This window comes from Phaseolus vulgaris, chromosome 3 (assembly GCF_051622355.1).
Source record: "Phaseolus vulgaris cultivar YP4 chromosome 3, ASM5162235v1, whole genome shotgun sequence".
Lineage (NCBI taxonomy): Eukaryota > Viridiplantae > Streptophyta > Magnoliopsida > Fabales > Fabaceae > Phaseolus > Phaseolus vulgaris.
The window spans coordinates 25,832,523-25,859,815 of record NC_143500.1 but is presented as its reverse complement, the minus strand read 5'-3'; the positions used below and the strand labels follow the sequence as shown (position 1 = coordinate 25,859,815).

Here is a 27,293-nt window from a genome sequence, read left to right as displayed (position 1 = left end):
TTTCAAATATTTGTCGTTTTTAGAAAATAAGACAATTATGGAATTATCACAATAAATTCTCAATGGCTTGGCAATACTGTCAACAATTTCAAGTCCTGAAATAAAATTTCGCAACCAATTAGCCTGAATTGCAGCCTCAAAGTATGCCACAAATACAACCTCTATGGTAGATGCAACCATGACTGACTACTTCTCACTTTTTCATGAAATCTCTCCCCCGGCTAAAAGATACACATAACCAAATGTGGACTTTCTTGTATCTATACAACCAACAAAATTCTCAAGATGAACAAATTTTCTATATGTAAGCATGTGATTCTTTGTCCCTTGTAAGTATCTTAAAACTTTCTTTGCAGTTTTTCGATGATCCAATCCTGGATCTCTTTGTATCTACCAAGCATACCAACTACAAAGCTAATACCTGGTCTTGTACATGTTTGAGCATCCATTAAACTTCGAACCACATATGCATAAGGGATATTCTCCATCTGTTTCTGTTCAAAATCATTCTTTTAGACATTGCATGAGACTAAAATTGTCTCCTTTCTGTATTGGAATATGAGATGATGAGCATTTATCCGTTCTAAATCTCTCTAAAACTTTATTAATATATGCTTACTGAGACAAGCCTATCACTGAATATTTCTATTCCTATCACATAGTATGCCTCATTCATATCTTTCATTTCAAAGTTATTAGAGAGAAATTTCTTAGTCTCGCTTAGTAGATCAAGATCATTAATTGCAAGCAAGATATCATCAACATATAGAATCAGAATTATAAATGTCTTCCATAAATGCAAAGGACACAATAGTATCATTGAACTTAAGATACCATTGTTTTGAAAGCCTGTTTAAGCCCTTATATTGATTTCTTAAGTTTACACACTATGTGTTCCTTTCCTTCTTCAATGAACCCCATTTGTTGGTCCATATAAACATCCTCTTCTAAATTCTCATTCAAAAAGATAGTTTTAACATCCGTCTGATGCAACTCAAGATCATAATGAACTACTAATGCCATGATAGTTCTAAAGGAATCTTTCTTAGAAACAGGTGAAATTTTTTCTTTATAATCAATGTCATCTTTTTAAGTAAAACCTTTGGCAATGAGTCGGGCCTTATAACATTCAACCAATCTGTTGTTTTTCTTCATCGTTGAATGATTATTAGTGATGCGAATCAAATAGATGTCATCAATAGAAGAAATGGACAAGAGCCGAAACATTTAAAGTTCTTCTTATTAGTCTTTGCAAAAGATGAGGCCCAAGCCCAAAGCCCAAGCCCAAGCTCACTCCAATCAAAGAATCACTAGGAGCATGGCTAGATCTTTGGGAAGAGATTGCCAAATGAAATCTCTCTTTGTAATATCTCTTGTATTAAATTGTAAATAAGATAGGATATAGCCTTAGGGAAGTGCCTAAAAAAGGAAAATAAAAGAAACTATACATGTAAAGGCACTTTTAGTCACTAGTTACTTAGAAATGGCTAGGAAGGTCACCTTTTGGCCTAGTTAGGTACCTTTTGTTCATAGAAGGAACTTGAAGGAGCCTTTCCTTCCTTCCTTACCTAGAGGGCTGGTCATCTCCCATTCTATAAAAGGAGAACCTTGCCTCATTGTAAAACAGATTTGAAAATTGGAAGTAATGAAACTCTAGTGAAGTTAAGAGAAAGTTGTGAGTGTTGACTCTTCTTCTCTCTTTAGTCTCATCTTGTAAGCTCTTGGGACTCTCAAGTGGCGACACCACCACTCATCTTGGAAGCAACCACCCTCCAAGTGGCGTGAAGATCATCCCTTGATCAACAACCTCATAAGTCTTTCTTTCCATCTCCTTTTTCTTCCGTTTTGTGTTCTTTGTTGGTTTCCCTATTCCTTGTTCGCTGCAATCTGTCCTTGGTGTGTTTCTATCTTTTTCTACACGTTATTCCCTTTATAATCAGTGCAGATCTGTTGTACTCTTGTTGTTCTTGGTTTGTTTTCGTTTTTGTATCATTTTACATGCGAAATCTTGTTGTTTTCAAGTTCTTCCACTACAAGAAAATCTTAATTTAGCTGCAAACAAATATTGAAGGCCATAAGTGGACACTAAATAGTGTCCATTAAACCTTCATTATTAAAATAAATTAAATAAGGTGTGAGGAAAACGTGAGTTATTCTCACGTAAACTTAAAAAATAAAATAAAAATAAATAATGGTTGCGTTGCTGAAATGACAACTACTAAAATTATAAAAATAATTAAAATTTAAATATTTGAAGGTTAAGCCCACGCTAAAAGTTTTAAAATTAAATTTAAATAATATGAAGGTTAAGCCCATGCAAATTACACACAAATAATTAATTTTTATTTTTGTTTTACTTTAATCCCTTCTTTTCTTTTTCTTCTTTTATTTTTCTTTAAATTATTTCATTGGAATATGTTGATATGAGAAAATTTAACAACTAAATTTTAAATAAGATTTTGAATTATAGAAGAGAAAAAGATATGTTTTTGTCTTAAAAATATTTTTTCTCACAACAAATTTAAATAAAAAATATTAAAATGAAAATCTTATTAAACTTTTGTATTTATTTAAATATAAAGTATAGATCTTAGACATAATATAATACAATTCATGAAAAAAAAGTAAATTAAGACCTTGTTATTCTTTCAACAAAGATAAATTAAAGATAAACTGATGCTGATGGTTTTAATGTAATACACAGTTTCAAATTAAAACTTGAATAATTAATTGTATTAAATTTTTGGAATTAAATATTCATTAGTTACAATAATTTTTTTCTCACCCAATAAAGATTACGTTTCATAACAAGACACCATATTCCTGTACCAATAATTTTTAATTTTGTTGTAAAGTTACATTTTTGTTCTCCTTGGACACAAATTATTGAAAATATTTGCCTCTAAAATTTTCATTTTTCTTCTAAAATATAATTAGTTAGAATCTTAAATCAGTTTTTATTATTTTCAAAATTTGTTTTCTTGCAATTTGAATTACTTAAGTAATTTTTCTTACGTGTTTCAACTATTTATGAATATTTTCTTGAGCAATTGTATATCCCCCAGACGTAAATAATCTTAAAAATTGGCTATCAATGTTCAAAAGTATTTAATATATATTAATTAATATTTACACAAATATACCAGTACAAGAATACCTTTCTTCTTTCATTTTTCAATTCTGAAGCAATTCTCTCCACCCAATACTCACTTCACTCTACTTTTCCTCAGCATCAACAACATTCTCACATCTTCCTTCCATTCGAATCTCTCTCTCTCTCTGTTGAGCATTCAAGCATTGCGACCAGAGTACTCTCTCTGTTGAGCATTCAAGCATTGCGACCGGAGTACGATCGTGTCCTTGATTGTGCCCTAACACCGTAAGTTTCGCATTTCCTTTCGTTTTCAATCCATCTCGATTGTGCCCTAACACTGTTTTTCTAGTTGCTGGGTTATTAGATTTAGTCACTGATTATGCCTTCTTTTAGGCATTTTCAATACTGTTTGGTTTTTGGTATTTTGTAGCTGGTAGTGGTTCCTATAATGAATATGGAGTAAGTAGTATGGGAAAGAAAGCAATTATAGTATTTTTTTTGTCCTGTGTTATTCAAATTCAGAGACAACAGCAGAGCAGACGTAACCTTACCTAATTGCCTCCAAAATAGAGAAAGAAGGAACTCAATATTCATTTCAAAGTAACTTAGAACAACACTATATTTCCTTCTTCAAACATATTGCAACAATCTTTCTAATTTAATTCATTCTCCAAAGTTCATTTGGTTAGTATTACATGTAATGTCTAAACATTCAAATTTTGCAGTAAAGAATAAATAGCCTGCATGACACTTGTTTACAGCAATGTTATGCTTGCTTAATTCAGGAAGTTTGATTCAAACTAGTATGTATGTATATATATATCAAACTCACTTTCCAAATTAGTTTGAAAAATGATGGAAGTAAGAACCACATAATATTCTTGTTAATGAGAACATTTTGGATCAATACATTTAGTAAAAACTCAAATGAAACTGTTTAAAATTATGAGGTACTTAAAACTTAAATAAACCTAATTTTAAATAATAAATATATAATTTTAAATAGTATTATATTAAGTTCTTTAAAACTATAAATTAAAATATAAACTCAAATTAATACATAAAAAACAAGAGTGAAAGAAAATTATGTTTAAGTTATTTAACTAGCTTGCTGAGTTAGCTAAGTTGTTTTTATGGTTTTAGAAGTAAGCATGCCCTCTGTCATCTCAAATGTGTAAATTATACCAAAATATATAAAATTCTTGCAAAGAAAGATTAAATGATATATGATTCTTGCCAACCATGAACCATCTTTGTCTTTCTTGATACAACAACAATCCCAAAAGCCGCTGGTACATGCTGCATAATTATGCAGGTTTGCTTATGCTTTATAGTATGTTGTACAATTATGCAGGTAGCATTGTTTTTCAATGTTTTATGTTTTTGGATGTAGCTCATATTGCCTTTTTGTAAAGTTGAAAGCTAGATGTAGTAAGAGGAGGTTCTTGTATTTTATTCATTCTTGCCGATAAAGAAAAATAAAAAATAATAGATTTTAACATGCTTTTTAATATATCTTTTAATTTAAACAATTCCCTTACTTAGTTAATAGTTTAATAATACCCACTCATTCATAAGTGCAATACAGCTGTTGCAGTTTGATGTTGGGAAGAATAAAAAAATATAGGTAGACTAACTATTGAAGAAGAAAACTGTTGATCAAATATCTTTTCATGAACCACTGAGTCATTGGCAAAAGCTAGCAGCAGTTGAATCCATTCATCTATCTCCTACAATGGCCTTAGAACTTTGTTGGTGGTGCTCTTCTCTCTGCATTCCTTCAGGTTGCATTCGAGAAGCTAACTTCTCCTCAAATTCTCGATTTCTTTCATATCAAAAGCTGCTCAACAAGTAGGAAACCTTGTTGAGAGCTTACCCTTGACATCATATTTAAAAGCTTGCCCTCCCCTGCTTATTTTTTCCACTCATTTTCTCCATCGTGATTCAAAGTACAACTATTCTATTGATTTTTAGTAGCAGTGATTTGAAGTTGGATAGCCTTAGATAACCATGAAAGGTTTGAATGAGTATAACTAGAGTTAAGTTTTCTTCTTATAGCTATAGCAGCGTCATCTGGATCACTAATTCCAGAGCCTTATAGAAGAAGGTTATTTTTACTAAACAATTGTTTTGCACTTTGCAAAAAATCAAACTACCCTATAACATTTTGCAAACTTACATTCCAAAAAATTTCATCTTTCTCAGAAGAAACCTGAAACGAATGAATTTAATATTCTAGTACTTGGCATGCTTTTCTTTGGCATGTACTCTCACAGTGTTATATTGACTAATAATTTCATCACTACTATATACATATATTCCATGCAGAAAAATGGATCGAAGTTGGATGTATGAACGACTTGATCCTTCAAGGAGACTTAGCAAACAATTCATTACTAGAGTGAGTGAATTTGTTTCAAAGGCAATGGATCAAACATTTCTTAAGTTTGTTTTGTAGTTTCCTTGACAAGAATTTATGCAATGCAATAGAAAGACATGGAGAGGTTGAGTCATTTATGTATTACTCACATTGCATGCATGACTCTTTGCATGTTTTTATCTTCTTGGTAGTGTTGTGATGTGCATGTTTTTATCTTCTTGGTAGTGTTGTGATGAGTGAGTGTGTTCATGCAGTAAAAGTTCGTGATATAAGCAAGGGAAAAAGGATTGCAATTTTGGGTAAGTATCTTATTGGCAGTGTGTTCATGCAGTATCTCTCATTTTTCTGTTTTGGGAAAATATTGCAATTTTGTGAGGTACGTAGATATATATGTTCTCTTCTCATCCTCTGTGAAGACAGACACACTGGGTTGTGACATCTATCTTTGCTTAAAACATTTGGCAAGTGTCATTGCCTTTCCATGTTCAATCACAAACTTCTTCATTTTGGTGTAATTAGATTCACTGTGGAAATCAATCCAAAAATTAGAAATGGTATTGTTTTATATTTGGATTATGCATGGATCTGTTTTGTTGTTAAAAAGTTATTGTTTTATATTGGCCTCCTGCACTATGACATCAATTCAACACTGTTTTCTCTTATTCCTTATGCAATATACATATATCATGCATGATGAAAACTTCATGTTGACCAATGATATTAATATGATTCCACTAGCAAAGTAGAGATGATTCTTTGACATTCTATGGAATCAACTTGAGTTGGAGATAGCATAGACACTTTTAATAGAATTGGATCAATGTTCTATGTCTCAAGAACTCACCAAAACTTGCACCAAACACCAAACTCATATGGAAGATCCATCTATTGCCAATTGAACTGATTAAAATGTGTAAAAAGGCAAATGAACCGAATAGAAAGCTTTAAAAACAGAAATGAACCGCACAAATCCAGGTAGAACAGAAAAGAACCGAACCAAGCTAGAAACTAAGCTGAATTACCGAACATAAAGAAGCTAAACATGTTTAGAAATTTCGTATGAAATGAAAAGATGAAGAAGAGAATAACTTATGGAGATGAAGGACTTGGTTCGGTGATCACGCCACTTGGATGGTGAAGGCTCCAAGATAAGTGAGCTAGTGCCACCACTTGAGAGAACCAAATGCACTCAAGATAAGACAAGGTGAAAGAGAAGACAAAGTTCTCACAATTCTCTCTCAAATTGAGTAGAGTTTCTCTATTACCAATTTCAATTCTGAATTTTACAAGAGCCCACACCTCTATTTATAGTGTGAGGGTGCTGGAAAATAGGTGGGAAAATTCAAATAAAACTCATTTGAAATTCCCACCAAAAACAAGTCACATGGGAGGTGTGACCTTTTTCTACTATGACACCTCCTAAAAACTACACCTACTCTCCTAAGTCACATGGACAATGTGACTTTATTTTACATATTCATACTCCTTTATTTAATATCCACACCTCCTACAAGAGTAAATCAAATGATGCTCTTTAATGCTTGGTCTTGCCCCTCATGGGATGGACTCGGGCTTTTTTGGGCTTTGGCCTTCTTGGGCTTGGGCTTTGGGCTTGGGCCTCATCTTTATTTTATGTCTTCTAAAAACTACACCTACACTGATATGATTCCACTAGCCAAATAGAGATGATTCTTTGACATTCTATGGAATCAACTTGAGTTGGAGATAGCTTAGGCACTTTTAATAGAATTGGATCAATGTTCTATGTTTCAAGAACTCACCAAAACTTACACCAAACACCAAACTCATATGGAAGATCCATCTATTGCCAATTGAACCGATTAAATTGTGTATAAAAAGCAAAAGGACCGAATAGAAAGCTACAATACTAAAATTGAACCGAACAAAAAGGAGAAAGGATGCAATTAAACCGAAAGGAAGTACTGAAAATTGAAAAGGCAGCGAACCAAAAACAACAGAAAAGAAGAACACTGAACAAAAAACTAAAATACCGAACCAAAAGAAGCTAACATACAATTCGGAATTACTTAAGACATGAAGATGAAATGGAAAAGAGAAGAAAAGAGGAACTTATGGATATGAAGGATTTGGTTTGGTGATCATGCCACTTGGATGGTGAAGGCTCCAAGATAAGTGAGCTAGTGCCGCCACTTGAGAGAACCAAATGCACTCAAGATAAGACAAGGTGAAGGAGAAGACAAGTTCTCACAATTCTCTCTCAAATTGAGTAGAGTTTCTCTATTACCAATTTCAATTCTGATTTTTACAAAGGCAAACACCTTTATTTATAGCCTAAGAGGTGCTGAAATGAAAAGCTAATTAAACTCAAATTACCCCCTAAATGACATAAAAGTGGCGCCAACTTAGAGCATGAGGAAGGTGTGACTTCCTTTCTTAGTTTGACACCTCCCTATTACGCCTACACTCCTTTACTAAGCTCACACCCCCCAAGCTTCCTATAATTTTCCTAAACTAAAAACCTAAAGATGCTTTTACAAAAAGAGGTGTCTTATGTTTCCCTCTAAGCACCTTCTAACACAAAGATATTACAAAAAGAGAAAACAACCTTCCATTATTTCCTAATGCCTTGAATTGACTTCTTGTAAGCCTTTGAGGTGGGCTACCAACTCCTTGAGCGTCTAACACTTGAGCCTCTTCCTCTTCTTGTCCTTGAGTATTGGCCTCCATTTGGTCTTGATCTTGATCTCCATCATACTCCCCGAGTTGGAGAGAATTCTACCACGAATTCTGGAGACCTACAGAAAAAGGAGTTAGATCACTGATATTAAGTGTATGACTACCAAGGTATGTATCAGGCATATCTAACTCATAAGCATTGTCATTAATCCTCTTGAGGACTTGAAAAGGTCCATCACCACGAGGCATTAGTTTGGACTTCCTTTGAGTAGGAAAACGATCTTTCCTCAAGTGAAGCCAAACCCAATCACCCTCATCAAACAACAATGCTTTTCTCCTTTTATTGGCAAGCTCAGCATACTTGCCAACCTTCTTCTCAATTCTCATCTTGATGTCTTTATGCAAATTTTTTCACAAAAGAAGCCTTTTCATCCCCATCTTTGCACAAGACATCCTCAAGTATGGGAATAGGAAGAAGATCAAGAGGTGTTAAGGGATTAAACCCATAGACAACCTCAAAAGGAGAATGTGAGGTGGTGGAATTTACTACACGGTTATAGGCAAATTCAACATGGGGTAGTAAATTCTCCCACACTCTAGGATTCCCGGAAATGAAGCATCTCAATAGTTGTCCCAAAGTTCTATTTACCACTTCGGTTTGACCATCGGTTTGTGGGTGACAAGTGGTAGAAAATAAAAGCTTAGTACCAAGCTTACCCCACAAGGTCTTCCAAAAGTGACTCAAGAATTTGGGATCTCTATCGGACACAATAGTTCTAGGAATCCCATGCAAACGTACCACTTCTTGAAAGAAGAGGTTTGCAATATGACATGCATCATCCACTTTGTGGCAAGGAATAAAGTGAGCCATCTTTGAAAAACGATCCACTACCACAAAAATGGAATCCTTTCCCTGTGATGTCTTGGGTAATCCCTAGATGAAATCCATAGATATGTCAACCCAAGGCATTGAAGGGATAGGGAGAGGAGTATATAAACCATGGGGATGCATCCTAGATTTAGCCTTGCGGCAAGCTATGCATTTATCACACAAACTATGAACATGTTTATGCATATGAGGCCAATAGAAATGTTCATGCAACACATCCAAAGTTTTAGCAACCCCAAAGTGACCCATTAATCCTCCCTCATGTGCTTCTCTAACAAGAGATAATCTAATAGAGCTTTGAGGAACACAAAGACGTTTTCCCTTCAAAAGAAGGCCATCTTGTATAAAAAAAAATCTTTGTGTCCTCCTTTAATACACTCTTGATAGATAAGAGAAAAATCAAGGTCATCATGATAAAGATCCTTAATGTGATCAAAGCCAAGATATTGAGAACCCAAAAGAGTAATCAAGGCATATCTTCTAGAAAGTGCACCGGCCACAATGTTTATTTAGCCTTGCTTGTGTTTGATCACATAAGGAAATTGCTCAAGGAATTCCACCCACTTAGCATGCCTCTTGTTAAGTTTGTTTTGGCTTTTCAAATATTTAAGAGATTCATGATCACTATGAATCACAAACTCTTTAGGAAAAAGATAATGTTGCCAAGTAAACAAAGCCCTAACAAGTGCATATAACTCTTTATCATAAGTGGAATAGTTGAGATGACTTCCCTTCAATTTCTCACTAAAATAAGCTATGGGGTGGCCCTCTTGAAGGAGAACAGCCCCAATGCCTATACTAGAAGCATCACACTCAATCTCAAAGGTTTTAGCAAAATTAGGAAGGGCTAAGATGGGAGCATTAGTCAATTTTTCCTTTAAAATATCAAAAGCTTTTTGTTGTGCTTCTCCCCATTGAAAAACCACATCCTTTTTTACTATATCATTGAGTGGTGCGGCTATTGTACCAAAGTTAGGTACAAATCTTCTATAAAAAGAAGCAAGTCCATGGAAACTTCGGACTTCATTCATTGATTTAGGTGTAGGCCAATTTTGAATGGCCACCACCTTAGCTTGATCCACATGGACCCCTTTGCTACTCACAACAAACCCTAGGAATTCTATATGATCAAGTGCAAACATACATTTAGCAAGGTTAGCATACAAATGTTCCTTCCTAAGGGTTTCTAATACTTGCCTAACATGCAACCTATGGTCTTTCAAAGATAAGCTATAAATGAGTATATCATCAAAATAAACAACAACAAACGTACCAATGAAAGGTCTCAAAACATGATGCATGAGGCGCATGAAAGTACTTGGAGCATTGGTTAAACCAAAGGGCATAACTAACCACTCATATAAGCCAAAGTTGGTCTTCAAAGCCGTCTTCCATTCATCACCCGGTTTGATACGGATTTGATTGTAGCCGCTTTTAAGATCAATCTTTGTAAAGATTTGAGAACCATGCAATTCATCCAACAAATCATCAAGCCTAGGTATGGGATGCCTATACTTAATTGTAATGTTATTGATAGCCCTACAATCCGAACACATCCTCCTTGTGCCATCTTTCTTAGGGACAAGGATAATAGGCATAGCACAAGGGCTCATGCTATCTTGGACCCAACCTTTTTCAATCAAAGCCTCTATTTGTTGGCGAATTTCCTTGGTTTCACTTGGATTGGTCCTATAGGCCGGACGATTTGGTAAGGAAGATCCTGGAATCAAATCAATTTGGTGCTCAATCCCTCTCAAAGGTGGAAGGCCTTTTGAAGGATCTTGAAACACATCTTGAAACTCCTTTACCAAATTATCCAAGGCACGAGAACTATCAACAAGTGGTTCTAACTTAAGAGGTCTAGCGATAGGTAAGAAAATAGGATTGTGAGCCACTATTTCCCTTTGGACCTTATGCCTAGACACAAGAAGTGTAGGCTTAGGACTTTTTTCTTTTTCACTCTCCCTCTTTTTCTTCATTAGAATTTGGTCCTCATGGACTTCCCTTGGAGAGAGAGATTTTAAAGTAACCTTGTGACCATGGAAATCAAAAGAAAGTTTGTTGGTAAAGCCATCATGAAAAACTTTTCTATCATATTGCCAAGGCCTTCCCAAAAGAACATGAGTTGCTTCCATGGGCACAACATCACATAATACCTCATCTTTGTATTTTCCAATTGAGAAATGGATGAGGACTTGTTTATTCACAACTATTTCGCCTACTTCACTAAGCCATTGCAATTTGTAGGGCTTTGTATGAGAGATAGTAGGCAATCCAAGTTTATCTACTACTCTTGTACTAGCCACATTAGCACAACTACCCCCATCCACTATTAAGGAACAAATGTTGTTTTGAATAAGACATCTTGTATGGAAAATATTTTCCCTTTGACTTTAATCAAAAGGTTGTGAAACTTGTCCAAGAAGTCTTCTCACAACTAACAAATCCCCTTCAAGTGGACTTTCACTCTCATTCTCACTAGATGCCCTAGAATGTGAAGAATGCCTAGGTGAATCCGAATCATGCTCACTCATGACAATGCCATTATGCACAAACATATTCCATTTAGAAGGACAATTAGCCGCAATGTGATCATAACCCATACACTTAAAGCATTTCTTACTAGACGATTTAGTTGGTGATTTAGGCCTAGAAGTAGAAGGCTTAGATTCTTTTAGTTTGAAAGAAGAATCTTTGGAAGGAAATTTAGAAAAAGACTTTTTGTTCTTCCAAGAATTGTTGTAGTAACCATCATTGGAAGCATATTTGAAAGAATTTTTCTTAGCAAGTTGGGCTTCTACCTTCATTGCAAGATGAACTAAAGAATCCAATGATGAATACTCTTGTAACTCAACAATATCTTGAATATCCTTCCTTAGACCACTCACAAACCTAGCAATCATAGCTTCCTCGCTTTCTTTCAAATCAACTTTAAGTAAAAGCGTTTCTAATTCTTTGTAATAAGCATCCACACTTAGCGTGCCTTGTTGAAACCGTTGGAGTTTCAACATGAGGTCTTTCCTAAAGTGTGGTGGCACAAACCTACGGCGCATTTGATCCTTTAAAGAGTTCCAAGAGTCCACGGGAGGACCCTTGTGATAGATAATGTCCTTTACAACACCATGCCACCATTTCATGGCATAACCACTAAATTCTAAGGTGGCTAGCTTATATTTGTGCTCATCTAGGATCTCATGGAGGTCAAAAATCTGTTCACATTTAGCCTCCCAATCTAGATACACATTAGGATCACTATCCCCATTGAAACTAGGAATTTTGACCGAAGGGAGCTTGGCCTTTGCATCTCGGTAGTAGCCATCTTCACGTTTATCTTCATGAACATGAGGTCTATATCCATGAAAGTGCTGTTGAGGTCTCGTTCTTCTATGCTCCTTTTCACGGCCATGATCATTGGAAGAGCCTCTTGATGAAGGCCTATGATGATGATGCTCTCCATGAATAGAATGAGAGGACCTAGCTTGCTTCATTTTAAGGCTTTGTAATCTTTCCTCCAACCGTCTAATAGCTTCATCTTTTTTGTGTAAGGGCTCGCTTGGCCTCCTTTAATTCACCGAAGACAGATGCTTTGCTAGGAGAATGCTGGTTGTAACACTCATCACTGAAATATGAAGCCATTTGGAAAAGAAAACAGCAAACAACAAAACAGCAAACAAAGTTAAGAAAACAATGTTAGCCAAAAGAATTTGGAACCAACTGCCGAAGTGAAGTGTCACTTAAATCACTCCAAAGAAAGAATACTCCTTTGACCAAGCTGTTCTTGAGGCCTTGAGTAACCTCAAATGAAATATGTCAAAGCAAGAGCACACGATCTTCAAAGCACTTCACCACAAAACCAATGAATAATGAAAGACAAGCTAGAAAAGGTATAAGCAATAAAAGGCTATAACAAAAGGAATACTAGATGTATGACAAACTCAAAGAGTAATGAATAAAAGACAAGCAAGAAAATAAGGTACTCAATGAAAAAGAAGGCACACAAAAGATACCTAAAGAAAAGCACTAGAGTAGATGAAGAAAACAAAAACAGAGCTACTGGAAAAATATTTTTTTATGCAAACTGTGCTTGATGTTCACTGATTTAACTGGAACGATATAAAGCGAACTGGATTATGAAATTTTAACCACAGAAAGTTCAAGATCTTAGCTCAACAATGGCACTGGAATTACTCAAAAACAGTAAGCCAATTAATTGAGATAAATTTTTCAAAATCACTGCCAGATTACCGTATTTTTTTCGGTAGAATTGCACATTTTTTGTTTTTGATTTATCATTTTTTTTGTACTTTGAATTTTGAAGTACTTCTTTTTTCTACTCTTTTATAACACTTTAAAGAACACAAATCCAGAATTTCAGAAATTTCTAGTGAGTAAATCAATTGCAATAAATCGAAATAGTGAGCACGTTTTCAGAAAAATATAGGAATCCTAACAGGAATGAAAAACAGAATTAAGAACTAGCAAAGACATAATGGAAATGATGTATAGGAACTTGTATAGATCTAAAATACAAGTATGAACTCAATACTAAAACAGAAAATGCACAAAGGATCAAGATACAAATTCAGAAAACTGTATTACACCAAAGCAAGAAACAAAAAAAATCCAATAAAAATACTACAATAAGTGATGACATTCTTGGAAAAACATGACTATGACAAAACTTGTATGGATTCAAAAAGGAAAAGCACAAACACTTGATAGGCACAATTAAGAAAACAGCAATAAAACTCAAAATAAGCCTAAAAAAACAGAAAGATAAACAACAACAATTATAGAGCTCTTGAATTAAAGTACAACACAACTCAAAATTAAACAAGAACAAACCTAAACTCTAGATACCACATGATATGATTCCACTAGCCAAATAGAGATGATTCTTTGACATTCTATGGAATCAACTTGAGTTGGAGATAGCTTAGGCACTTTTAATAGAATAGGGTCAATGTTCTATGTTTCAAGAACTCTCCAAAACTTGCACCAAACACCAAACTCATATGGAAGATCCATTTATTGCCAATTGAACCGATTAAATTGGTTATAAAAGCAAAAGGACCGAATAGAAAGCTACAATACTGAAATTGAACCGAACCAAAAGGAGAAAGGATGCAATTAAACCGAAAGGAAGTACTGAAAATTGAAAAGGCAGCGAACCAAAAACAACAGAAAAGAAGAACACCGAACAAAAAACTAAAATACCGAACCAAAAGAAGCTAACATACAATTCAGAATTACTTAAGACATGAAGATGAAATGGAAAAGAGAAGAAAAGAGGAACTTATGGATATGAAGGATTTGGTTTGGTGATCACGCCACTTGGATGGTGAAGGCTCCAAGATAAGTGAGCTAGTGCCGCCACTTGAGAGAACCAAATGCACTCAAGATAAGACAAGGTGAAGGAGAAGACAAGTTCTCACAATTCTCTCTCAAATTGAGTTGAGTTTCTCTATTACCAATTTCAATTCTGATTTTTACAAAGGCAAGCACCTTTATTTATAGCCTAAGAGGTGCTGAAATGAAAAGCTAATTAAAATAAAATTACCCCCTAAATGACATAAAATTGGCGCCAACTTAGAGCATGAAGAAGGTGTGACTTCCTTTCTTAGTTTGGCACCTCCCTATTACGCCTACACTCCTTTACTAAGCTCACACCCCCCAAGCTTCCTATAATTTTCCTAAACTAAAAACCTAAAGATGCTTTTACAAAAAGAGGTGTCTTATGTTTCCCTCTAAGCACCTTCTAACATAAATATATTACAAAAAGAGAAAACAACCTTCTATTATTTCCTAATGCCTTGAATTGACTTCTTGTAAGCCTTTGAGGTGGGCTACCAACTCCTTGAGCGTCTAACACTTAAGCCTCTTCCTCTTCTTGTCCTTGAGTATTAGCCTCCATTTGGTCTTGATCTTGATCTCCATCATACACCTACTCTCCTAAGTCACATGGACAATGTGACTTTATTTTACATATTCATACTCCTTTATTTAATATCCACACCTCCTACAAGAGTAAATCAAATGATGCTCTTTAATGCTCGGCCTTGCCCCTCATTGGATGGACTTGGGCTTTTTGGGCTTTGGCCTTCTTGGGCTTGGGCTTGGGCTTTGGGCTTGGGCCTCATCTTTATTTTATGTCTTCTTTTAATTTTGAGAAGACTAGAAGGAAGAACTTCAAATGTGAAGGCGAATGTCCTCTTCCTTCATTAATAAAAGCCTCCTTTAATCGATTCTCATCATACTCCTCGAGTTTGAGAGAATTCGTCCACGAATTCTGAATCCCTGCATATAACAAAGTCAGTTTATTTTTACAATTAAAAGTGGAAGAAAAAGGCAAACATGACTTAGCATTTGTAAACAATGGGATTTCAGAAAAGGAGGTTCTATAAATCGACCAAGTTGGAAAAATTTGTTTGGGAATGATGATATGTTTTGGAAAAAGACCTCTTAAATGGTGAAACCCATTAGGAGGTAAGAAAAAATCATCCATAACATTTTTTAACCAAGTTGGTGTTGAAATAGGAACCTTGGGTAATGAAAAAGATAAAGAAGAAGAAGACCTTGGAGGTTCCATTTGAGGCATAGCACGAGTCAACATGTTGGATTTAGTGGGCAAAGTGGTGTGACTCGGTTTAGTACTTACTTCTTTTTCTTTTTCATTTTCTCTTTTAGTTTTCATTTTTATTTGGTCCCCATGAACCTCTTTGGGAGAGAGGGGTTTTACGATAACCTTGCGCCCTTGGAAGGAAAAAGACATTGTATTGGATAGGCCATCATGTAAAACATGTCTATCATATTGCCAAGGCCTTCCTAAAAGAAGATGAGTTGCTTCCATGGGCACAACATCACATAAAACCTCATCTTTATACTTTCCTATTGCAAAGTTAATGAGGACTTGTTTATTAACCATGATTTCACCTTTGGTACTTAGCCATTGCAATTTATAAGGCTTGGTATGAGAGATAGTGGGTAAGGCTAACTTCTCCACCACTCTTGTACTAGCCACATTAGTGCAACTACCCCCATCCACTATTAAGGAACAAATGTTGTTTTGAATAAGACATCTTGTATGGAAAATATTTTCCTTTTGACTTTCATCAAAAAGGTTGTGAAACTTGTCCAAGAAGTCTTCTCACAACTAACAAATCTCATTCAAGTGGACTCTCACTCTCATTCTCACTAGATGCCCTAGAATGTGAAGAATGCCTAGGTGAATCCGAATCATGCTCACTCATGACAATGCCATTATGCACAAACATATTCCTTTTAGAAGGACAATTCGCCGCAATGTGAACATAACCCATACACTTAAAGCATTTTTTACTAGACGATTTAGTTGGTGATTTAGGCATAAAAGTAGAAGGCTTAGATTCCTTTGGTTTGCAAGAAGAATCTTTAGAAGGAAATTTAGAAAAAGACTTTTTGTTCTTCCAAGAATTGTTGTAGTAACCATCATTGGGAGCATATTTGAAAGAATTTTTCTTAGCAAGTTGGGCTTCTACCTTCATTGCAAGATGAACTAAAGAATCCAATGATGAATACTCTTGTAACTCAACAATATCTTGAATATCCTTCCTTAGACCACTCACAAACCTAGCAATCATAGCTTCCTCGCTTTCTTTCAAATCAACTTTAAGTAAAAGCGTTTCTAATTCTTTGTAATAAGCATCCACACTTAGCGTGCCTTGTTGAAACCGTTGGAGTTTCAACATGAGGTCTTTCCTAAAGTGTGGTGGCACAAACCTACGACGCATTTGATCATTTAAAGAGTTCCAAGAGTCCACGGGAGGACCCTTGTGATAGATAATGTCCTTTACAACACCATGCCACCATTTCATGGCAAAACCACTAAATTCTAAGGTGGCTAGCTTATATTTGTGCTCATCTAGGATCTCATGGAGGTCAAAAATCTGTTCACATTTAGCCTCCCAATCTAGATACACATTAGGATCACTATCCCCATTGAAACTAGGAATTTTGACCGAAGGGAGCTTGGCCTTTGCATCTCGGTAGTAGCCATCTTCACGTTTATCTTCATGAACATGAGGTCTATATTCATGAAACTGCTGTTGAGGTCTCCTTCTTCTATGTTCCTCTTCACGACCATGATCATTGGAAGAGCCTCTAGATGAAGGTCTATGATGATGATGCTCTCCATGGATAGAATGAGAGGACCTAGCTTGCTTCATTTCAACGCTTTGCAATTTTTCCTCCAACCGTCTAATAGCTTCATCTTTGAGTGTAATGGTTTGCTTGGCCTCTTTTAATTCACCAAGAACAGAAGCTTTGCTAGGAGAATGCTGGTTGTAAAACTCATCAATGAAATATGAAGCCATTTGTAAAAGAAAACAGCAAACAACAAAACAACAAACAAAGTTAAGAAAACAAAGTTAGCAAAATGAATTGGAACCAAATTGCCGAAGTGAAGTGTTACTTAAATCACTCCAAAGAAAGAATGCTTCCTTTACCAAGCTGATCTTGAGGCCTTGAGTAACCTCAAATGAAATATGTCAAAACAAGAGCACACAATCTTCAAAGCCAATCACCACAAAACCAATGAATAATGAAAGACAAGCAAGAAAAGGTATAAGCAAGAAAAGGCTATAACAAAAGGAATACTAGATGTATGACAAACTCAAAGAGTAATGAATAAAAGACAAGCAAGAAAATAAGGTACTCAATGAAAAAGAAGGCACACAAAAGATACCTAAAGAAAAGCACTAGAGTAAATGAAGAAAACAAAAACAGAGCTACTGGAAAATATTTTTTTTTTAGGCAAACTGTGCTTGATGTTCACTGATTTAACTGGAACGATATAAAGCGAACTGGATTGTACTTTGAATTTTGAAGTACTTTTTTTTTATACTCTTTTATAACAATTTAAAGAACACAAATCCAGAATTTCAGAAATTTCCAGTGAGTAAATCAATTGCAATAAATCGAAACAGTGAGCACGTTTTCAGAAAAATAGAGGAATCCTAACAGGAATGAAAAACAGAATTAAGAACTAGCAAAGACATAATGGAAATGATGTATAAGAACTTGTATAGATCTAAAATAAAAGTATGAACTCAAAACTAAAACAGAAAATGCACAAAGGATCAACTAACAAGTTCAGAAAAACTGTATTACACCAAAGCAAGAAACAAAAAAAATACAATAAAAGGACTACAAGAAGTGATGACATTCTTGGAAAAACATGACTATGACAAAACTTGTATGGATTAAAAAAGGAAAAGACACAAACACATGATAGGCACAATTAAGAAAACAACAATAAAACTCAAAATTAAGCCTAAAAACAGAAAGATAAACAACAAGAATTATAGAGCTCTTGAATTAAAAGTGCAACACAACTCAAAATTAAACAAGAACAAACCTGGCTCTGATACCACATGATATGATTCCACTAGCAAAGTAGAGATGATTCTTTGACATTCTATGGAATCAACATGAGTTGGAGATACCATAGGCACTTTTAAGGAATTGAATCAATGTTCTATGTCTCAAGAACTCACCAAAACTTGCACCAAACACCAAACTCATATGGAAGATCCATCTATATCCAATTGAACCGATTAAGATGTGTAAAAAGGAAAATGAACCGAATAGAAAGCTTTAAAAACATAAATGAACCGCACAAATTCAGGTAGAACAGAAAAGAACCGAACCAAGCTAGAAACTAAGTTGAATTACCGAACATAAAGAAGCTAAACATGTTTAGAAATTTCGTATGAAATGAAAAGATGAAGAAGAGAAGAACTTATGGAGATGAGGACTTGGTTTGGTGATCACGCCACTTGGATGGTGAAGGCTCCAAGATAAGTGAGCTAGTGCCGCCACTTGAGAGAACCAAATGCACTCAAGATAAGACAAGGTGAAAGAGAAGACAAAGTTCTCACAATTCTCTCTCAAATTGAGTAGAGTTTCTCTATTACCAATTTCAATTCTGAATTTTACAAGAGCCCACACCTCTATTTATAGTGTGAGGGTGCTGGAAAATAGGTGGGAAAATTCAAATAAAACTCATTTGAAATTCCCACCAAAAACAAGTCACATGGGAGGTGTGACCTTTTTCTACTATGACACCTCCTAAAAACTACACCTACTCTCCTAAGTCACATGGACAATGTGACTTTATTTTACATATTCATACTCCTTTATTTAATATCCACACCTCCTACAAGAGTAAATCAAATGATGCTCTTTAATGCTTGACCTTGCCCCTCATGGGATGGACTTGGGCTTTTTTGGGCTTTGGCCTTCTTGGGCTTGGGCTTTGGGCTTGGGCCTCATCTTTATTTTATGTCTTCTTTTAATTTTGAGAAGACTAGAAGGAAGAACTTCAAATGTGAAGGCGAATGTCCTCTTCCTTCATTAATAAAAGCCTCCTTTAATTGATTCTCATCAGATATGGCCAATATAAAACACAATTGATCTGGTGCGCAGAGGAAGTCCAAGCAACACTCTAATTGAGCCTAAATGGACCTTCCAAAGACTAGGTTGATGGTCAAACACAATTTGTTCCTTTTTTTAATCATTATTTAGGTTCTTATTGTCCTTTAAGGGATAACATCCACATAAAATACATGTTAATGTGAGTTGCAATTTGAGCCCTTGCACTGTGAATACAGATTGCACGGAGTTTCATTTTGTCCTCAGAGTTGTGTTCTGAGTCGTTAGAATTGTATGAATCTTTACTTTTTCATTATTTCCAACAATAAATATCTTGGAGGGACAGGGAGCCAAATAACAACTAGTGTGATAGACCAAGGCAGTGAAGGATGGAATCTTCTTGGTGGAGAGGTGCATGATTATGGTTTTTTGAAAAGGTGCTCAAATGTGTTACATGTTGCATAAATGGAAAGGTGATCAAGGTTTGTGGATTCTCTGATGCCGATCATCCTCTTTTTGGATAGCCTGACACTTTTTGTAACCTTTTCAAGGTTGAGATTAGGTGAAAGACACCCAAGATCTATAGATCTGAAATGAACATCTGCCATGGTGTGGGAAAACAAAGGGATGACTGAAAAAAAAGTTTTTTGTTGAAAATTTGTCTTGATCAATGTTGAGAGAGAGAAAATTACAAAGAACTCCAATAATGTTCCTGGAAAGGAAATAAAAATATTATTTGTTTATACACCATTTTAAAAATTTCCTTTGTCAGAAGTATATTTTAATTTATTTTAATATTTGATCATGAATCTTATGGTTTGTGATACGTTCTGATTCATGATTCAAAAAATAGGTCTTTTGATTCACAATTTGATAACTAATTTTCCTAGGGACATGTTTTACTCTATCCTAAATTGGCACTCAATGTCTACGCCTTAACAAAATTGTTTTTATCATAGGTAACTTTTTGTAGTTTTTCACCAAGTCCCTTACCATGCCCTTTGCCTTTTGTCTGTTAATCTGGCCCCATCTTTATTCCTCCACTATTGGTGATAGTGGACAAGTGGGCATGTTTACACAAGTGTGTATGGGTTTGTACTGTAACATTTGATGCATTTCCATCATTGTATAATTAATCTTTAATAAATTCTCTAGTGTATAAGGCTTTATTTGAACTTGCTATCTCTATAAATCTTTTCCTCATTCGGTTTAGTTTAAATGGTCGTCACTTGTTAACATCCCCAGATTGAGTTGTCTTCCAGAATATAATCGGTGTAAATGTTGACAACATTAATGGAATATTAAATATAAGTAGCACTTCCTATGCAGTTATTCCCTGAATTGAGTTATAACATTTGATTTGGCTAATTAAAATTAACTGAGTAACTGGTAATAATGGATTCTTTGTCTTAACTAGTAAGCAGCGCAAATGGAAGGCATTTCAACAAAGCCTAAACCTAAGAAGAAGAATAATGAAATCACTAAGATAACCAAACTAACTAATAATTTATTCATCAATATAATAATTTATTCATTACTTTTGTTTTTTAGTTTTTAACTTATCAATTCATTGATGTTTTTTTTTCTTTTTAATGCTATTGCAAAAAAAAAAAAGCAAATGAAAAAATATTAATATTTAATATTTAAAATCCAAACTTTTATTTAAAAGTGGAGTTCAATAGCTACAAAAAATAGTGCATACAAAAAAAAAATTATGTGTCCACATATCCAAGGTTAAGCCTATTCTAATTTCATTGTCACTTTACCAAGGTCAAGCCCTCACTTTATTCTAATTTTATTGTCCCACTATCCAAGACTAAGCCCACACTTTATTTTTAATTTTATTGTCCCCTTATCCAAGGCTAAGCCCACGCTAATTTTATTGTCCCCCTAGCTAAGCCTAAGCCCTCACTTTCTGTCCAAGGCTAAGCCCCCACTTAAGTTAACATTTGTAATTTTTTGTGTTGGCAACTTGTAGGCAAAGCCCACGCAAGCCAACTTATTGCGAGCACCCGACAATTTTTTTTGCGACAAGGATATTAGCTTCAAAGTTGTGTGAAGGAAAAACCCACGTTAATTGCATCTTTGCGTGGGCTTTTTGTGATCAGTGTCCGCCTTTGGCCCTTTCTAATAAAAGTTTTTTTTTGTAGTGTTCTACATGGGTTTTGTTCTCTTGCTCATTTCATTCGGTAGATCCTAGTATGCTGCGTAACTTGCTGTTCTTGGCACTGTTCTTGTGACTCCTGAACTGTTCTTGAGTAGTTCTTGGGGTTTACTTACTGTTTTAGAGTTACTCATTCATTCTATATCCATATCATGTTATTGGAATCATATAATGTGGTATCATGAATCTTAGGTGTGTTCTTGTGTATGCTTGAGTTGTTTTGGCACTTTTAATTCAAGAACTTTACATTCTTGTCTTTACCTTTCTGTTTAGGTTTATTTTTTAGTATTTCTTGCTGTTTTCTTGTTTTTATTACATTGTGTTTGTGTCATTTTGATTTTTAAATCCTTATTAGTTTTGTCAAAGTCATGTTTCTCCAAAAATGTTATCAATTCTATGTAGTCCTTTTGTTGATAATTTTAGTTGTTTGATTTTGTTTTTCTTAATTGAGTACAGTTTTTGTGTTTCTGTTTTTGATCCTTTGATGCTTTTTTCTTTTTAGTTTTGAGTTCATACTTGTGTAATAGACCTATACAAGTTCTTAAACATCAAATCTATTGTGTCTTTTGAAGTTTCTCAATTCTTTTTTTTCATTCCAGTATAGGTTCCTCTGTTTTTCATAAAAACGTGCTGACTGTTTGGTTTATCAAAATTTCTGTGCTTACTGGAAAATTCTGAAATTCTGTATCTAAGTAGTTTGAAGTGTTACAAAAGAATGAAAAAAATAAGTACAACAAAATTCCAAGTAAAAAAAAAATGATAAATGAAATACGTACAGTGTGTAAAATTCTGACGCTGGAAAACAGTGATTAGGCAGTAATTTTCGGAAATTTATCACAATGAATTGGCTTACTGTTTTTGAGTGAATCCAGTGCCAATTTTTAGGTAACATCTTTAATTTCCAGTGGTTAAAATTTCACATTCCAGTTCGCTTTCTACAGTTAGAGTTAAATATTTTATTTCACGCACAGTTTTAACAAAAAAATTCCAGTAGCATTGTTTTTGTTTTCTTCATCTACTCTAGTGCTTTTCTTTAGGTTTCTTTTGTGTGCCATCCTTTAATTGAGTACCTTATTTTTCTTGCTTGTCTTTTCTTCACTATTCTTTGAGTTTGTCATATATCTTGTATTCCTTTTGATATAGCATTTCTTGTTTACACCTTTTCTTGCTTGTCTTTTATTGTTCTTTAAGTTTTGTGGTGGATGCTCTTGGATAAAGTGGGTGAGTGCTTTGACATATTTCACTTGAGAATCACCAAACCACAAGATTAGCTTGGAAGAGAATTGAATTCTTTTTTTGGTGTGAATTGAGTGCAAATTTTGTCACAAAACCGCAAGCATCTTTGCAATTTTTTCACTTGTTTTACTAACCTTGTTTCCTCTTAATTGTTTGTTCATTTGTGTACTGTTTTGTTCTTAAAATGGAGCATTATTCAAGTAGTGGTTCATCCAAGTCTAATTCTCCACCAAAAGCATACATTAATGGTGAATTGAAGGATGCCAAAAAGACCATTGCACAAAAAGATGAAGCCATAAGACAATTGGAAGCAAGGTTGCAAAGACTTGAAGAAAATCATGCAACATCCAACAATTCTGCACATGGAAGGCGCCATTCACATAGAAGTCCTTCAAGAAGTGCTTTTAATCATCTCGGCCATGAAGAAGATTCAGATGGAAAAAGGTACCACCAAACCCGCCAACACCACCATCATCATCATAGAGAAAGAAGGAACCATGAAGAAAGGAGGCACCATGAAGAAAAACCTTACTTACCCTATGTAAAATTACCTCCCTTTAGTGGTGAAGGAGATCCTCATGTGTACTTGGGGTGGGAAACAAAATGTGAGCAAAGTTTTGATGTGTATAAGGTCAAAGAAGACCAAAGGGTACGTCTAGCCACTATAGAATTTCTAGACTATGCTTTACAATGGTGGCATAAGACACTCATGGACATTGGACATAGAAGGAGGCCTCACGTGGACTCCTGGGATGCTTTAAAAAAATGTATGCGTGATATTTTCGTTCCACCACACTTTAGGAAAGACCTAATGTTGAAGCTCCAACGGCTTCACCAAGGCACGCTAAGTGTGGATAGTTATTTCAAGGAATTAGAGACGCTTATGCTTAAAATAAATTTGGATGAAAGTGAGGAAGCAAAGATTGCTAGATTTATAAGTGGTCTTCAAAGGGATATACAAGATGTTGTAGAACTTCAAGAGTATTCATCTTTACAAACCTCAGTTCACCTTGCCATCAAGGTTGAAAATCAAATTGCAAGTAAAATGGCTTTCAAAAATTCTACTCATGATGGTTACTACAACAACTCTTGGAAAAATAAAAACAAATATTTTTCAAAGTTTCCTTCTAAAGATTCATCTTCTAAAGCTAAGGATTCTAAGCCTTCCACTTCTAATCATAAATCACCAATCAAATCCTCAAGTAAAAAGTGTTTTAAATGTTTAGGATATGGTCACATAGCGGCTAATTGTCCTTCTAAAAGAAATATGATGATAAATGTTAATAGGGAAGTGGTGAGTGAACATGAATCCGCAAACTCTAGATCATCCACACCTCCTAGGTCGCCAAGTGAGTATGAGAGCGAAAGTCCAAATGAAGGTGACTTGTTAGTAGTGAAACGTATGCTTGGTCAACTTTCAAAACCTTTTGATGAAACACAAATATAAAATATTTTTCATACAAGGTGTCTCATTAATGACAAGTTATGTTCTTTAATAGTGGATGTGGGTAGTTGTGCTAATGTGGCTAGCACAAGAGTGGTAGACAAACTAGGATTGCCTACTATCTCTCATGCAAAGCCCTATAAGTTGCAATGGTTAAGTGAGGTTGGGGAAATAGTTGTAAATAAACAAGTCCTCATTAGATTTTCTATTGGTAAATATAAGGATGAGGTCTTGTGTGATATTGTACCTATGGAAGCTACGCATATTTTACTAGGTAGGCCATGGCAATTTGATAGAAAAGATTTTCATGATGGCCTTACCAACAAACTTTCTTTTGACTTCCATGGGCACAAGGTCATTTTAAAATCTCTCTCTCCAAAAGAAGTCCACGAGGACCAACTTAAAATGAAGCAAAAAAGAGAGAATGAAAAAGATAAAAAGAGTTCAAAAAAGAGTCTTCTAATGACTAGCAAACAGGTCAACAAGGTAATAGTATCCCAAAAGTCTATCTTTTTAGCTATGCCTAGGACCCTTGAGTGTGTAACGGATAAGGTTCATTCTACTTGCTTGGATGATTTGGTAAAGGAAATTCATGATGTGTTTCAAGATCCTCCTAAATACTTACCACCTCTAAGAGGGATTGAACACCAAATAGACTTCATGCCCGGGGTTTCTTCACCAAATCGCCCTGCATATAGGACCAATCCCAAAGAGGACCAAATAAAAATAAAAACTAAAAGAGAAAATGAAAAAGCAAATGAAGTACATGATAAACCGAGTCATAATACCTTCTCAACTAATTCAATTTTGATTCGTGCTACGCCTACAAGGTATCCTTCTTCTTTATCTTTTTCATTACCCAAGGTTCCTACTTATACACTATATAGGATAAAGAATGTTAAGGCTGATTTTTTCTTACCGCCTATTTTTCCAAATAAAATCATTCCTAAACAATATTTTCCTACATATTTTCCATCGTTTCCAAATGCTAAGTCAAATTTGCCTATATCGTCTTGTATTCTCTTACCTAATTGCAAACTGACTTTGTTTTATGTAGGAGTACTGAATTCGTGGACGAATTCTCTCCAACTTGGGGAGTATGATGCGAATCAAATAGATGTCATCAATAGAAGAAATGGACAAGGGTCGAAGCATTTAAAGTTCTTCTTATTAGTCTTTGCAAAAGATGAGGCCCAAGCCCAAAGCCCAAGCCCAAGAAGGCCAAGCCCAAGCCCACTCCAATCAAAGAATCACTAGGAGCATGGCTAGATCTTTGGGAAGAGATTACCAAATGAAATCTCTCTTTGTAATATCTCTTGTATTAAATTGTAAATAAGATATGATAGCCTTAGGGAAGTGCCTAAAAAAGGAAAATAAAAGAAACTATACATGTAAAGGCACTTTTAGTCACTAGTTACTTAGAAATGGCTAGGAAGGTCACCTTTTGGCCTAGTTAGGTACCTTTTGTTCATAGAAGGAACTTGAAGGAGCCTTTCCTTCCTTCCTTACCTAGAGGGCTGGTCATCTCCCATTCGATAAAAGGAGAACCTTGCCTCATTGTAAAACAGATTTGAAAATTGGAAGTAATGAAACTCTAGTGAAGTTTAGAGAAAGTTGTGAGTGTTGACTCTTCTTCTCTCTTTAGTCTCATCTTGTGAGCTCTTGGGAGGACTCTCAAGTGGCGGCACCACCATTCATCTTGGAAGCAACCAGCCTCTAAGTGGCATGAAGATCATCCCTTGATCAACAACCACATAAGTCTTTCTTTCCATCTCCTTTTTCTTCCGTTTTGTGTTCTTTGTTGGTTTCCCTATTCCTTGTTCGTTGCAATCTTTCCTTGGTGTGTTTCTATCTTTTTCTGCACATTATTCCCCTTATAATAAGTGCATATCTGTTGTACTCTTGTTGTTCTTGGTTCGTTTTCGTTTTGGTATCATTTTACATGCGAAATCTTGTTGTTTTCAAGTTCTTCTACATGGGTTTTGTTCTTTTTCTCATTTCATTCGGTAGATCCTTGTATGCTGCGTTAACTTGCTGTTCTTGGCATTGTTCTTGTGATTCCTGAACTGTTCTTGAGTAGTTCTTGGGGTTTACTTTCTGTTTTAGAGTTACCCATTCATTCTATATCCATATCATGTTATTGGAATCATACCAATTAGTGATGTGAGTTGATTTTAGGATTGTTCATTTTATGGTGTGACAGTTTACTTAGATTGAGATTTTAGGAATTTAAGAGTGAAGACCTTAGGAAAATCCTCACTGGACATTAACTTAACCACGTGGTTAAGTAGATGTGAAGGTTTATTTCACAAAGGCAAAATGAAAAGACAATTATAAGGTGAAAATGATGCTAGAAGGTGCATAATTAGAGAACAAGGAAAAGAAACCAAAATAGAATTGTCGAATGGAAACAAGGAAAACAAAACAAGAACATGATACAAAGAGTAAAAATGGAATGACAATGGAGGAATAGATGAAGGAAGGAGAAAGCTTATGTGATGGATTTGAGAAGTGGAACACGCCACTTGGAGTGTGATTGACCTCCAAGATAAGTGAAGATAGCTGCCACTTGAGAGCTCTCAATACTCACAAGATATGACCTAAAGCTAAGAGGAATTCAAACCTCACTAACACCTCACACAATTTGTGCAGAGTAACTCTTCTTCTATTAATTTTAACTTGTAAAATACACTAGGTAGGCCTCCTATTTATAGGTGAAGGAGCCTTGGAGAACAAGCTAAAGAGGTAGGATGAGAAAAGGGAAAAAATGGACAGTCTTAGGGTTTGACTGTCAAACCCGCATCCTAGGCTTGTCTTTCTAGAAACTAGGTCAAAATGCCTCCCAAAAGGGCTAGGAACAAGCTAAATGCTACCCACACCCCCTATTATGCTAAAGGTACCTTATTCTAGCCTATATTTTCTATTTGGACCCCTAAAGAGAGCCCAAATTATTTACACCATATTTGTATCTTATAAGAAGAGCAAAAGGAAGAATAGTTGGTGTGATGGTTTATGCTC

At 35.1% G+C, this 27,293-nt stretch overlaps 1 protein-coding gene across 4 annotated transcripts; it reads left to right on the top strand.

Moving 5' to 3' along the window:
- Positions 1–3,191: 3,191 nt before the first annotated feature.
- LOC137806880 (uncharacterized) lies at positions 3,192–25,104 on the top strand. 4 transcript variants are annotated; one of them, XM_068607230.2, is made up of 4 exons: positions 3,192–3,379; positions 5,423–5,495; positions 5,729–5,773; positions 23,022–25,104. In XM_068607230.2, the coding sequence occupies exon 4, from the start codon at positions 23,541–23,543 to the stop codon at positions 24,276–24,278; it is 738 nt and encodes a 245-aa protein (XP_068463331.2). In that variant the 5' UTR covers positions 3,192–3,379; positions 5,423–5,495; positions 5,729–5,773; positions 23,022–23,540; the 3' UTR covers positions 24,279–25,104. The 4 variants fall into 4 exon arrangements, with proteins under 4 accessions (XP_068463331.2, XP_068463334.2, XP_068463333.2 ...); XM_068607232.2 differs by lacking the exon at positions 3,192–3,379 and adding an exon at positions 4,635–4,878; XM_068607233.2 differs by lacking the exon at positions 5,423–5,495.
- The last annotated feature ends 2,189 nt before the right edge of the window (positions 25,105–27,293 follow it).

Bases quoted from the DNA above. Each gene is read 5' to 3' on its own strand.
- LOC137806880 (XM_068607233.2), top strand. From the start codon at position 23,541: ATGGACATTGGACATAGAAGGAGGCCTCACGTGGACTCCTGGGATGCT.